This window comes from Diospyros lotus, chromosome 2 (genome assembly GCF_014633365.1).
Source record: "Diospyros lotus cultivar Yz01 chromosome 2, ASM1463336v1, whole genome shotgun sequence".
Taxonomy (NCBI): Eukaryota; Viridiplantae; Streptophyta; class Magnoliopsida; order Ericales; family Ebenaceae; genus Diospyros; species Diospyros lotus.
In genome coordinates this window covers 7,850,533-7,864,798 of record NC_068339.1, presented here as the reverse complement: position 1 = coordinate 7,864,798, position 14,266 = coordinate 7,850,533, and the positions used below count along the sequence as shown (strand labels likewise).

Below are 14,266 nucleotides of genomic sequence, written 5' to 3'. Positions count from 1 at the left end.
TCTGACTGGCCTTGTCTGGTAAAAGAAAGAAATTGTTTAAGAAATTAGGAAAGAATGGGGCGAGGAGGGAATCTTCCTAGCTTCCTAGCCACTTCACTAAAGTTAGTAGCAGAAGAAGATTCCCATCTGTTAGTTCCCTTTATTATTCTTTTATTGGGGGGGGGATGGTTCGGTTCTGTCTCTAAGCTTTGTTAATTGGAACTCAGATATTCCTTCCTTAAGCCTACAATATTTTATTCTTCATAATTACCAATGTTTTCTTTTTTCACTAGATATTCATATTCTTCTCTCTCTCTCTCTCTCTCGTAGTGTAAAACAGTCGTGCAGCTTTTGAAACCTACAAGAAAGTTGCATGGTGGATTGATTCTAAACACCATCTGAATATGTCCTCTCTCTCTCTCTCTGGACTGTGTAAAATTAGTTTGCACGGTATATGCTCTTTTCCAAGGCTTTCAGTTTTAATTAATTGATCATAGCGGAATCATTAATTCATTTTATTAAGGATGATCCTATATATTTATATGCTTTGGTAATTATGGACTACTATATATATGTAAGTGCCAAAATTTCAGCCTCCTGCCGGTTGACATCATGGAGGCTTAGTTCGTTAATTAATTGAACTTGTGATTATCAGCTAATCATAGCTAATGAATCTATTCAAACTTTCTAGCCATAATCTGGGTTGCCATGATTTCTTCTCTCTTATGGCACATAAAGGCAAGTTATCAGTTTGGAAAGATGAGACAGCTTAATATATATATATATATAATGGAAATTCTAGATACTCATTAAGGAATACGAGGCTTCTTTATGAGAACTTTAAAAGTTCAAAATTAAACCACTATCCATATGCATGGATGTAAATAGAAAAACATGAGATAGGCCATTGTTTCATCTACATATGTAGTAATCATGGATTATACAAAGAGAGAAAATAAAGGCAAAAAGGAAAAGAAAGGACACAAAGAAGGAGGAGAGGAAGGAGGAGGAGAAGGAGAAGAAGAAGAATCCTCTTTTGAAATGGCGATTTGAATTTGGCACAAAGACTGCCCCAAAGAGAGCACATGACCTCTCAGGTGTCAGAAACCCCCTTGAGATGATTCCATCTCTAAGTTCACCCCTTCTCTCTCTCTCTCTCTCTCTCTCTCTCACACACACACACACACACACACACACATTTCATGTAATTTAGTTTTAGCTTTTCCCCCTTTGTTCTTCTTTCCAAAGAAGTTACCATCCTTCTTTATCTCCTTAGCTTTTCCTTTTCTTTCTCTCTCTCTTTCTCTCTCTCCAAACACCCACTTTATTCCCTCTCGAACTCAACCCTAAAAAGCAGGCCATCCCCCCTCTCGATCCTCCTTGTGTTCAGAAACAACATCCCTTCCCTTTTCCTCTCTTTAATTCTCTCTCTTCCAAGTTCCAACCTAGAAAGAAAATATTAGGCCACACAGCCTCCTTTTTTCCTTGTTCGTCTTTGTTCCCCACATACCAATTCTATTCCTACATGCAATATAGCATGAATTTGCATTTGTGTTAAAGAGTTTGTTGATCATATATATCGATCTTAATTAATTCCCACTGTACCTACAAGTAAATGATCATGGCATCGCCTTCCGAACTAAGCCTTGACTGCAAGCCCCACAGCCACTCTTTGTTGCTCAAATCTTTTGGAGACCAGCCTGCCGATAACCAGACTCAAAAGCTCGAAGAGTTCCTTGCCCGCCTCGAGGAAGAAAGGCTCAAAATCGATGCTTTCAAGCGCGAGCTTCCCCTCTGCATGGAACTCCTCACAAATGGTACCTATACTCTTTTCATATCAACGAAGCCAGTATTGTTATTTATTGTCACTACCTCTACTTGTGTCAAGATTGGGTAGGTAATTTATGTGCCTGTTGTCGTCCTTGGATGTGGTAGTGGTTTCTCAAAGCTTGCTCTTTGAATTCGAACCCTAATTCTGTGTCACCTATTGCCACCATATTAGCCCAATGTCCTGAAACACTTTCGAACACACTTGATCTCTTTGAACCTGGAGGTGCAAGTCTTCACCATTTAGTTTTATATTGCAGCAACAGATTCAAGATCCAATCGTCTGTTTAAGATTCGAAAGATGGCTGTTTTACATACCTACTGTGGGATATTCAGTTTTTATGCAGCACTGGCTAGCTTCCATTCATTCCTTTATCTTTTTTTTGATAATAGAATCAAGAAATGGCTTTAATTTCCATCTTCTGAATTAGCTGCTAGATTTCCCTCTGTTCCTCTTTAGTACTCGAACAAAGTATGAAGATACTCAAATACCTAGATATTACTTTAAAGAAGAAAAGTTAAAAACAAAATGGTGTAATTTGATTATTGCTCATATAAACTTGTTTAATTTCTTGTAGTCATGGAGGACTCAAGGCAACAATTGCAGAGCTACAAGGAAAATCAAGGACCACGGCCCGTTCTTGAGGAATTCATACCTCTTAAACATTCAAGCGCCGAATGCTCGGAGAAGGCAGCAACCATGTCTGATAAGGCGAATTGGATGACTTCTGCACAGCTGTGGAGCCAAGCAAGCGATGGAACGAAGCAACAATCCCCCATTAATACATCTCCCAGAAAAACTGAAATTGGATTCTGTACTGTTGGTACCAATTTGGTTCTAAATAATAACAAACAAAGAAATGGAGGAGCTTTCCTTCCCTTCTCCAAGGATCAGAACTCGTCGCTAAGCCCGGCATTACAGGCTCTTCCCGATTTGGCTCTGGCTTCAATCAACAAAGAAATGGGAGAAAAGAAATGTTTAGAGGTTGATAATGGAATTACTTGCTCAAGCAGGGAGAATCCTGGTAAGGTGGGGCAAGTGCAAGCAGGAAGCAGCGTTCCGGCAGATCCTTCTCAAACTCCGGCCGCCACCAACGCAACCGGTGCCACCACTACTCAGACTCATAGGAAAGCAAGAAGGTGCTGGTCGCCGGATTTGCACCGCCGTTTTGTCCATGCGCTTCAAATGCTAGGTGGTTCTCAAGGTAATCAGCCAAAGTATATGGATAATGAACCATAACTGAGAAAGTTGATAGTGATCCTTCCAGTAGACATGGATATATTAGTTGTCAGTTCTCATTGATACCAATACATAAATATATATATGTATATATATATATATATATGATTGATGATTGGAACAATTATGATAGCTTTTTTGTTATTTCTTTATGGATTTGGCTTATACTCTTCTGTTTTATGGATAATGGTTCCAGTGGCCACACCGAAACAAATCAGAGAGCTCATGAAGGTTGATGGCTTGACGAATGATGAAGTGAAAAGCCATCTCCAGGTCCTCTCTCTCTCTCTCTATATATATATATATATTTATGTAATGAACTGTGCATATGTATTTATATATGTCTGTGTTTATATGCATGCAGAAATATAGGCTTCACACCAGACGACCAAGTCCCAGCCCACAAGCAGCGGGTACACCAGCACCCCAGTTAGTGGTTTTGGGGGGCATATGGGTTCCGCAAGAGTACGCCGCCTCCCACGGCGGCGCACCACCAACCTTATACGGTGCACACCCGGCCACCCATCCTCCTCCACACTACTGTGCTCCGGTCCCACAAGTGCCCCAAGAGTTCTACCCTGCACCGCCGCCACCGCCGGCGGCCCACCACCAGTTGGCCCACCCCGCTCTCCACCACCACCAGCTCCGGATGTACAAGGCCTCCTCGCAGACCCACAGCTCTCCGGAATCCGACGTGAGGGTGCCAGGAGACCGGTCGGAGAGCTTCGAAGATGGAAAGTCCGAGAGCAGCAGCTGGAAAGCCGAGAGTGGAGGCGAGAACGGCGCCGGAGAAGAGAGAAAAGGGTTGGCGGCTCTGCGGCAGGAAGGTGATCAAGAGAGCAACGGAAGTGGAATCACTCTCAGGTTCTAACGGCTGCGTGATTGGGGTTAGGGTTTAGGAATTTGATTAGCAAAAGTCTATGTACGTAATTGTTCCCCTGTATAGGGTAAAAAGGGCATAAATGAAAAAGTGAGTGAGTGTTTTTTTTTTTTTTTTTTATTGTTATTATTGTTTTCCAATATTATCCATTGGATGCTTTTGATGTGCCATTTTGATTAGAATTGAAGATTGTTGGGTTTTATATGGCTTTTGGCTTTTGTGAATTTGACAGATTTGCCCTTTGTCTTTAATAGACAGTGAAAGCACCGAGAATGATATGCTGCCTTCGTGCTCTTAGGGTCAAAAAGTGCCACGTCGCAAAGATGGTGTTGGGCACTACTTTGCTGCAATGGGCCCTTCCCTTCAAGTGGGCCCACCTTGTTCGTAGATCAGACCAGCCCTGGCTTGGGCTGGATGGCCCAGATCAGTAGAGGATTTTCACAAAGGACTTGTGTTCTAAAGCTTCTAAGACAAGTCTCGGGATTTGGTGAAGAATGAATGGGTCAGGGTGAAACGATGTATGCTTGATTTGATTAAAAATTTAGAGAGGGAGGGGTCCCCATTCATAGAAATCTTCTCTTATTAATTTTGTAAACATGTAAATAAATTGGCCGTGTTGCAAAACATAAGTCAAATTTAGTGGAAGGTCATTATTAAGAGACTGTAATAACCGCATTTGTAATCGAGGTTTAAACTTTTATGGGGCAACAACAAGTACTTTGTGTCCTTAATGCAAAAATGGTGTTTTATCGTCATAAGAAATGTGGAGTGGAGTCCGCTGGACCGTTGTTCCTTTTATAAAATCCTCTAGGCAGCAAAGACAGACACCTGCAACTAACGAATTATAATTTCATCAACAATAAAGTGATTTGGTGCACCTTTGTATTAAGAATGATAATTATATATGGAGTAAGTACCAATCCCACTCCCACTCCCCTTTGAAACTTCAGGAACCGCATCTTACGACGATCAGTCTTTGGTTTTTGAATAAATTTATGCCTCCATGCATGAAATACGATGAACGCAATTGTAAAGCTCAAACTCATATTTGATACTAACACGCCTACATTACAATTAATGTTGACATACCAAAATGATTGAAATAACAAAAATGCCCTTCTGCTTTTTTTTCCCCCAACGCTCTCTTCCTCTTTAACAAATGCTCTCTGTTTAAAAGAAGGGTATATTTACCATTTTCAACAACTTGATGTGTTAACTTCGCTTTAAAAGTGTGTTAATATCATCACCCATTCCAGTAAAATTCTTCTTCCTCCCCCTCTTTTGTCAATTTTGAATCAAAATCATCCTTCAGTGTGCTAACTTTAGCTCTTATGCGTATTAGAATTTGGAGTGATCTCCCTTGAAAGAGTGCTTAGTGCACCAAAAAGACAAATGGGGACGCTCGAAACAGGCCACAGTTCCCTATGACTTTAACCGGATTTTCCAGAAAAGACTCCCAAATGACCGCCGGCGTCTCCATGGAGTTGCCGGAACCTCCGATGTCTACTCTAGTCACTGACAACAATAGATGTGGGAAAGAGAATGAAAAAAAAAAAAAAAAAAACAAAACAAAACAAAAAACAAAGTTGCCAAATATGTTAGTTCTTATTTCCTAAAAATAAAACCCCAAAAAGAACACAAAAAGTTTAAAATGAAGGTTAGAAACTGAAACTTAAAGCTCTGTCAAACGGCAGCTTAATTACTTGTTTTCCTTTTTGATATTTTCTATTCGCTGGCGACTCCACTTGCCTGCAGGAGAGTGGGGGAGCGAAGGGAGGGCAAAAAAAAATGAAATTAAAGATAAAACGGAAACAAGCAATAATTATTAAACATGTTACATTTTTATTCTTTTTAGATGCAAACGAATAATTACTAAACACGTTACATTCTTATTCTTTTTAATCTGCAAACGAAAAGCAAACAATAAAGAAGAAAAAACTAAAAACACTCTGAAATGGAACTTTAAGCAATGAGGTTGTAGGCTATTTTGAACTGTAACAGGAAGGCATCAAAAGACAAGATTCAAACCCAAACCCAACCGTGCCATAGACTTAATACCAAATTAAGGATAGTTAATTGCACCAAAAAGTTCAATTTCTCCAACAAGGGATAAATGCAAACTAACAGAGTCGGAAATAAAGCTGTTTCAGTCATTACATTTTTCATTCTACTGAGACAGTCAAAACCATACAAGGCATGATCCTGCAACTGCTTCACAGAAGAAATATACTAGAATAGAAGCTCAACTACCGACAAGAACAAAAAATGACTTGATTAAGCGTTTCAAGAATAATCTTAGCAGACTTAATAGAGCATGGATCTTAAAGCCACCCACAATAGGCATAAAAATTATACTTAACCTATTTGGAGAATGATCAACTTAAGCAAAATGCTCATACACCAGAAATTTTACCAGAGATAAGTCTCTCTTCCTCTTTTCCTCCGTCAGTGACACTGTCCGTCTGCTTAGATACCAAAGAATCACGCTGTGACAGAGCATTGCTACGGCTAGTAACTGACTGCTGATAAAGAACACCTCCTGCAATTGTGAGGATGAGGCAAACCAAACCAAATGGACCAGCATGTTTATCCCAAATCAACACATTGATTAGAACAGTAAGAAACTTATTGACCACCCCGGTGACAGTAAAAGCCGTGGCAGAGATGGCTTTCCGGGCTGCAAATCCAAAGAAACTAATGAGCAGGCCAAATACACATGACAATGATACAGAAAAAAATGCATCCAGATGAAACCAGTTCCCAGAATTTGATCCCACAGCAGCGAACACATCAGCATACTCTCCCGTAATAATCCAAAACAGAGGAGCCATCATCAATGACAACAAATTGTTGTACAAAACAAAACCCCAAGTATTCAACCCAAGATTCATGACCATATGTTTGATGTAAACCATTTCAGTTGTAATTGTGATTAAATAAGCAAATGCCCAAGAATATGCGGTGAGTGTAAAACCCGAATCTGTGGCAACATACCCAACAGCACCACCAAGAATAATCACCAACGAAAGAAATGTAAGCTTCGATGGGCAGGGTTGCTTTCTAAATGCGGTATCAGCAACAGCAACCAACAGGGGTGTCAAGGATCGGAACACAATGAATGTATCGACATTGGCATGACGAAGCAGATTGGTGTTCGTAAAGATCGCGAGATAAAACACAACAGCCGCGGGCAAGAACTTCTTGGCAGTCTCCAATGTGAATGCATCGTGGTGTAGAAACCCCAATTTTCCCAAAACCCAAACTCCTAGAGCTGAAGTTAGGTACTGCAACGCAGTCAGAAGACCTGGGTAGTTGAACTTGGTAATGGCATACTTGTTGATCACAGCAAGCAAGCTCGAACAGAGAGCATAACCAACCACAAGACTACTCGTAGCATAGTACTGCTTTGGAGCATCAAATCGAATCGAAGACATAGTTTCACACTTCAAATTCAACTCTAGGGAACCAGATCTGAACAAATATATGACCTTGTTGTTGTAGATTTGAAATTCGAAGTAATACAAGTATGAGATTTCAAACCAACAGACCTAAATCGATCTCACTGCACACGATACCGTTCTGATATGCTAAATAAGCAGTAAAACCCACTAAATTTTCCCAAAAAAAATTAAAATCAAATTGGGGATTTGCGGAAACAGAAATGAAGAACAATAAACCAAAGCCCGGGCATAATGGACCGTGTTGTGCTGCTAAATATCAAACAAAAGCCTTTAAATTCGGCAGAAATTAGAATCGATTGGCGTTCTAAATGGGTGCAAGATGGGAACAAAAGTCCAGTGAATCGGAACCCTAGTCAAATGTGTAGAGATCGATGACCGACAGACTCAAATAGAGGGATTAAATAAAGAAGATAAAATTGATGAAATCAAAGAGCGATCCGAAACGGAACCTTGCGGGCGAACTTCTCCAAGGCTTCCGACAACTTCGCGCCTGGATGAAGAGAGATAGAGAGCGAAGAGGGTTACAGCTTTGAAGAAGGAGCTGCTTCACAGTACGTGATGGAAGCGAAGGCCGTGTTTGGAATTGGAACCGTCGGTTAGAAATTAAAATTTAAGCAATAAAGGCGATCAGGACCAATAGTAATAATTGGGTAAATCTGGTACCTCCGACATTTCTGGTGATATTTATTTATTATTAATATTAAATAAATTTTATTGAAAGTAAGGTTTAAATTTTTTCACATCATTTTTGTTTGTTGACTTGGATCTTGCAATAGGTAGTGAGTGGGTGGGGGGGCCATTTCTGGAAACTTGCTGTCTTTGACCAACTCATTGCAACTAAAATAATTAATTTCAAAATCGTTTTAAACAACTAGCTAGAAGATGATCAAATATTACCTATCAATCTACTCAATTTGTCTTCTATATAAATATAAATATAAATAGTTTTTATATTGCAATATACAATTTTGTCCAAATATAAATAACCTAATAATGTGACTGTAATATTCTTAAGCCTGATTGATAGTCTCTTTTGTAAAATAGGGCACAATAAATGAACCAATTCCTTTATTATATATTGAGAATATAACTAATACTATTTGAAATTTGTAATTTCGAATGATTAGGTTATAAATGCCACCTAATATTAATTTTAATTTTTGAAATGGGTCACACTAATAATAATAATCAAAAAATATATTTTTTTTAAAAAATTTCCGTTGGTCTTCAAATAAATCATTATTTATTTCACAAAAATGTGCTCCAGCATTGTGCTATTTTGTAAATGAGACTATTTTTCGTTAAACAAATTATTACACTCAGTAAAATTTAGAAAGCTAAGAGAAACGTCTCCAAACATAGTCTTATTGAATGCTACAGATGCAGTATTAATTTACTCGTCCGTTCATTAAATCCATCCATCCATCAGTTTGAAAAAACATATAAATGTTATAATATTATAGTGATAAGCTTTAGATGGACTTAAATTCTGACCACAAAACGTAAGTGAATGAGATATTAAGGTCGCGTTTGATAGCTCAAATTTTTCATAAAAAATGTAATTTTTTTATCTATTTTTTAATTTTTGTATTATTTGATAGTATTTTTTTTTCAAAAAATTTATTTTCTTATTAATCATCACGTGAGGTCATTTTCTTCAAATCAAAAAAATCAAATTTATTTAGGGAGAAGATGAAATTTTCCCCACAGTTAAAAAATGGAAGTGTGCGGCCGTTGGAATGAGCAGGGCGGGGGGGTTTGGCGGGGGTTATATTTAATAAATATAAATATATAAATATATGTATAAAAAGTGAATATGTCAAAAATTATATATAAATTATTTTTTTAGAAAACAAAAAAAATTAATTTTGTAGTTTCATTTTTTGAGAAAATAATTTAATTAATTTAAAATACGTCATTATTTTAATTTTTCTGTACAAGATTTAATATTTTTTAATACATTTTCACCATTAAATTTTATAAAAAATGCGTCATTTTTCATGAAAAATAATGCCTATCAAACACGAAATGCCAAGAAAATTATCCAATTCTATGAAAAATATTACCAATCAAACACCAAAAGATGAAAAATAACATCATTTTCTAGGTAAAAAATTATACCAATCAAACAGCTTAAATTTTTAATTTTCAAAAATTTATTTTTTCTAAAATTCAATTCTCTGGAATTCATTTTCTTTCCACTCAAATTTCACCTTTGCAATCAAACGAATGTTTGATTGGAGGGTGGAAAGTGGGATGGAATTTCAATTCTCACCCCACCCCCTAAGAATTCTAATTCCTTGTTTTCAAAAAAAATCTCCACTTTTTGAACTAATATGGAATTCAAATTTTATGGAAAAAAAAAAAGAAGAAGTTATTTGATAGAATTTCTTAAAATTTGAGTAGAAAATGAATTCCACTATCATTTTTCACCCTTATCAAACGCACCCTAAGGGCTGTTCTCTTTATAATTTTTAAGATTGTTTCGAGTTTTTAATTTTGTAAAATATTGAAATTTTATTTATTTTTATATTCTTAAAAATAAAAAAATTATAAAAAAACTCAAAAATAACAAAAAGTTATTTTAAGTGTTTTCACTAAAAATACTCTTACAATAATAAAAATACGAAAAACGATCTTCAAAAACTTTTTTTTTTCTCTCTACCTACTTTTCTCTTCCTTCCCCTTTGTTTTCACACCAAACTACCGATCGAAGCCTCGATTCCCTCTAAATCTATTTTTCTATGCCGTCGACTATTGCTACATTCTCCATCTCTGTTGCTACCACCGCCTCTCTTACCACTCTAGCCGTTGCCTTGCATCTCTTGTCATCGTCTTGCCTCTCTCGTCGTTGTATTCTTCGTTCTCGTTAAGATATGATTGTGCTATTTTAAGATTTTTTACTTGTATGTACTATATGCTTTTTTGGAGTTTTAAAATTAGAAAGAATTAAAAGTAAATCATAAATAAATATAGAAATAAAATAAAGAAAAATCTATGTTTATTGTTTTAATTTTTGTACATGAGTCTGTAATTTTATTTTATTATTTTAATTTTTAAATTATGTTTATTTTTGGTATTTGTATTGAAGCTTATAATCATTTCTCACTTGTTATTGAACTGTTTGATGCAATCTCATCAGTTCATAATCATATTATATAATTATTAGTTCATGTCTTTAATTTTTATTTTTGTACTTCTTATTTTTTTATGTTAATTTATTTATTTATTCGTATTTTATTCTTGCAATGGGAAAAAATATTACATGATTCACCAACTTTAAAATGTATATATTTTTAATAATATATTAATATTAAATAATTCTAATTTACTGAATAATCAAATTTATTAAACAAAATGTCATAAAAATTTATTTTCAAAATTTCAAACAGAAGGTATTTTTTAATTTTTTATTTTGAGAAATAATTTTTAAGAATGACAAACTAAATGTGTTTTTAATTTTTTGAAAATAGATTATCAAAACAAAATATTTAAAATAAATTTAAAATTCAAAAATAAAAATTAAAACGTAAAGAGAAGAGAGCTTAATGTTATGTTTGAAATTTAACTTCTACTTGGAACAGGGGTGGAGCATGAAGCTCACAATTAAAATTAATTTTTTAATATTAAAAATTATTTTTTAATATTAAAAGAATATAAAAAATTAATTTTTTAATATAAAAAATAATAAATTTTACTAATAATTCAGTCAAAAAAAATTCTAGTCCACCCCAAAATTTGTGATGTATAATTTTATACTTTAAAAAAAAAAATTTAATCTCACCTATATAGATTTCTGGACCCGTCTCTAACTTGGAAGGAAAATTAAAAAATAAATAAATATTATCATGGATCGCTGGGAGTTGATTGGAAGACTGAGATTGTTCACAAACATTCACATACCAGATAAATGGCTAATCACTGGCCTTCAGTGAGGCAATTCCTTTGAGTTGGTGGGTTGGAGGTACCACTTTTTTCTGTTTCTTCACATGTTTGGTTTATTTGACTCTTTTTTATTTTTTATTTTTTCTTATCGAGCTAAGGAAAAAGTGTAATGCAATTGCACAATATTGGTTTTGGAATGAGAATTCTTGTAGTAGATAAATTATGATTAATTGCTCTTTCAGTTAATAATTGTCTAGATATGATTAATTTGGTTATATTATGCTATTTCATATGTTGGGTAATTTAAATTCGAATTGAACCAACTGTAGATAATTAAACAATAATATTCATACATTCGCACACGCAGCTATAGCAGCAGTCATAGCCTCCCTCGTCGACGATGTTGCTGCCGGAGCGCAGCCGTAAGGTCCGTCGTCGTCGTCACAATCTTCTATGCATGGCAGCGATGCACTCTCAGATATTCCAGCTTCCACATTATCATACCCATGTTGATCTAGCATGTTGCGCCTCGACACATTAATGGGTAGCAGGGAAATGAGAGACATGTTAGTATTTTCTCGGGAAAATCTGCGAAAGCGAAGAAAATGGGACGAGAAAAGGTGATTGAGTAAGAAAGCTAGGGTTTATGTGGTTGCGGAAAGAAGCCACCATTACGGAGAATATAAAGGCGGAAAATATTACTTGTATAAATAATTGAGTTATTAAGAGGTTGATTGAAGGTACTAAAATTTAAAAATATTCTCATCTAATTTGTCGCTTGTCATCTCTAAATGAAGCCCTGGGCTTCATCCCATAATAAAGACTGGCTGGATTTCATGATGCCTAATTGGCCTTGAAACCTAATGATTAATAATTGCTGGATATGAAGCATCAAACGACACCGTCTCTCTTAGCTGGTTAGAGGGCCACGTGTTGCAACCGCAGCTTGCCAATTGGCAGCTGCTGGATGGCAGCACGTGGCAACCATCCGCAGCCTCTCCTGGCGCCCGGTTGATCTCTCTCTCCTGCCCTAATCTTATTCCCTGCTATTTCTGTTGGAATAATCAATCGTGCTTGCACGATTGAATCTCAGCCATCCTTCAATGCTTTATAAGAGTCAATCCCAGCCATTCCTTATAGCTTTTAATCTCGCCTCGGGATGTGTTCAGATCAGACGAAAATTGGGAAAAAGTTGAGAAGAAGAAAAGCAAGAGAAAAAGAGGGCTTTGTGTTTTCGGTTGTTGGCTCTCGCTCTCGGGCTAGGGTTTCTTTCTGGTTTTCTCTCTGTTTCTGTTTCTTTTGTAAATGCTTTGTATAGAGCATGTTATATGGTTCGATTAGGTTGCCTTTAATCTGTATTAAGTGATTTTAGGGCAAGTTTTGTTTCTTCGAACCATTGTATGTATAGAGTGAGGGGGAGGTTTTATATGTGGGTGTAATCTCTGATTTTTTCATAGTTCAGTAAACTCTTCTCACCAGAGCTCAACGTGGACGTAGCCTCGGTTTGAGGTGAACCACGGTAAATCCCTCGTGTCCCGTTTTTTCGCTTTTCGTTTCGTTTCGGTGTATGTTTATTTCTGCTTCCGATTTTGTTCATCAATCTTCAGTGATTGAAATACTGTGTAAAAGCCCTAAGGTTTGTTGTTTGATCGTAACAATGGTATCAGAGCCGTGTTAAAATTCGGCTCTTAGGGTTTTCTGTAATTTCAATCTGTTCGTTTTTCCTTTTCTGGTTTTAGTCATCTATTCTTGCGGGTGATCTAGGGTTTCTCTGAGAGAGTCTGTTTTCAGTGGGTGTATGCTGTGTTGATTCTTTTTTGAGTTTAGACCCCTAAGTTACCTTCGTGCAAGGCGAAGATGAACTCTACCTGATTTGAAATTGGTATATTTGATGGAAAATGAGATTTTGGAAGCTGGAAGAAGAAGATAAGAGTGTTACTCTTTCATCATAAAGTGCTTATAACACTTGAGACGGATGATCGCAAATGGTCAGCAGACCGGCTTGCGAGGACAAAGGAAATCAGAGAAGAAGCCTTTAATCTGATCTTCCTCCACCTAGGTGACAGTGTGATTCGCAAGGTAGATGGTATGTTCACTCCCTTAGAACTCATGAATAAACTAGATGCTTTATTTTCTGTCATTACTGCACCTAATTTAGTATATCTGAAAGGCATGTTATTTAATTTTAAAATAAGTACATCTAAGACAATGGATAAGAACATAGACAGATTTACTAGGCTTGCATTGTTACTTAGAGGTACTAATCAAGCATTAGGAGACTCTAGTGAAGTTATGATTCTATTAAATTCATTGCCTGATGATTATGATGTTGTTAAACATGCATTAAGATATACTGGCATAGTACCTAGTCTAGACCTTGTTATTTCAGGCATTAAGGCTAGAGAACTGGAACTAGGGACATCAAAGAAATCTGGAAACAATCTTTTTGTAAAGGGGAAGAATGAGAAAAAACATTCTACTAGTAATAATGATTATACTAGTGGGTCAGGGTAAAAGGGTAAGAAGAAAGACAAAAAGGGTAAGCAAAAATGGAAATGTTACCACTGTGGGAAAGAATGACACATTAAGAAATACTGTTATGATTACATCAAGAAACAAAAGCAAGGGGGAAATATAAATACTAATCCTAATAATTCATATTGTTTAGCTGAGGTTCTTACTGTTTCAAATGCTTCTATTGATAATGAATGGATCATGGATTCTGGATGTTCTTTCCATATGTGTTCTAACATTGATTGGTTTCATAATTTTAATAAAAATGAATCTGGAACAGTGTTTATGGGAAATAACCAATCATGTAGGGTTAAAGGTATAAGAAGCATATCCCTTAAATTGCATGATAACAAACCATAACCTTAACTGATGTAAGATATGTTCCTGGCCTAAAAAGAAATTTGATATCTCTTGGCACATTAGATGAACTGGGCTTCTCTTATAAAGTAGAAAATGGATCAATGTATGTGTTTAAAGGAG

At 36.1% G+C, this 14,266-nt stretch overlaps 2 protein-coding genes across 3 annotated transcripts; one reads left to right on the top strand and one right to left on the bottom strand.

Annotated features, from left to right (window-relative positions):
• Positions 1 to 1,347: 1,347 nt before the first annotated feature.
• On the top strand, positions 1,348 to 4,639 carry LOC127795446 (myb family transcription factor EFM-like). Of its 2 annotated transcripts, XR_008021798.1 has the most exons (5): positions 1,348 to 1,796; positions 2,385 to 3,011; positions 3,243 to 3,319; positions 3,411 to 4,016; positions 4,159 to 4,639. XR_008021798.1 is itself a non-coding variant. In XM_052327116.1 (4 exons), the coding sequence occupies exons 1-4, from the start codon at positions 1,595 to 1,597 to the stop codon at positions 3,915 to 3,917; spliced, it is 1,413 nt and encodes a 470-aa protein (XP_052183076.1). In that variant the 5' UTR covers positions 1,348 to 1,594; the 3' UTR covers positions 3,918 to 4,130. The 2 variants fall into 2 exon arrangements, 1 of the variants encoding a protein (XP_052183076.1); XM_052327116.1 differs by lacking the exon at positions 4,159 to 4,639 and having other exon boundaries at positions 3,411 to 4,130.
• A 1,349-nt stretch (positions 4,640 to 5,988) lies between these two features.
• Positions 5,989 to 7,979, bottom strand: LOC127795447 (GDP-fucose transporter 1). Its single transcript, XM_052327118.1, has 2 exons — positions 7,837 to 7,979; positions 5,989 to 7,397 (listed from the first exon to the last, which is right to left on the bottom strand). The coding sequence occupies exon 2, from the start codon at positions 7,358 to 7,360 to the stop codon at positions 6,320 to 6,322; it is 1,041 nt and encodes a 346-aa protein (XP_052183078.1). The 5' UTR covers positions 7,361 to 7,397; positions 7,837 to 7,979; the 3' UTR covers positions 5,989 to 6,319.
• Between the last annotated feature and the right edge of the window lie 6,287 nt (positions 7,980 to 14,266).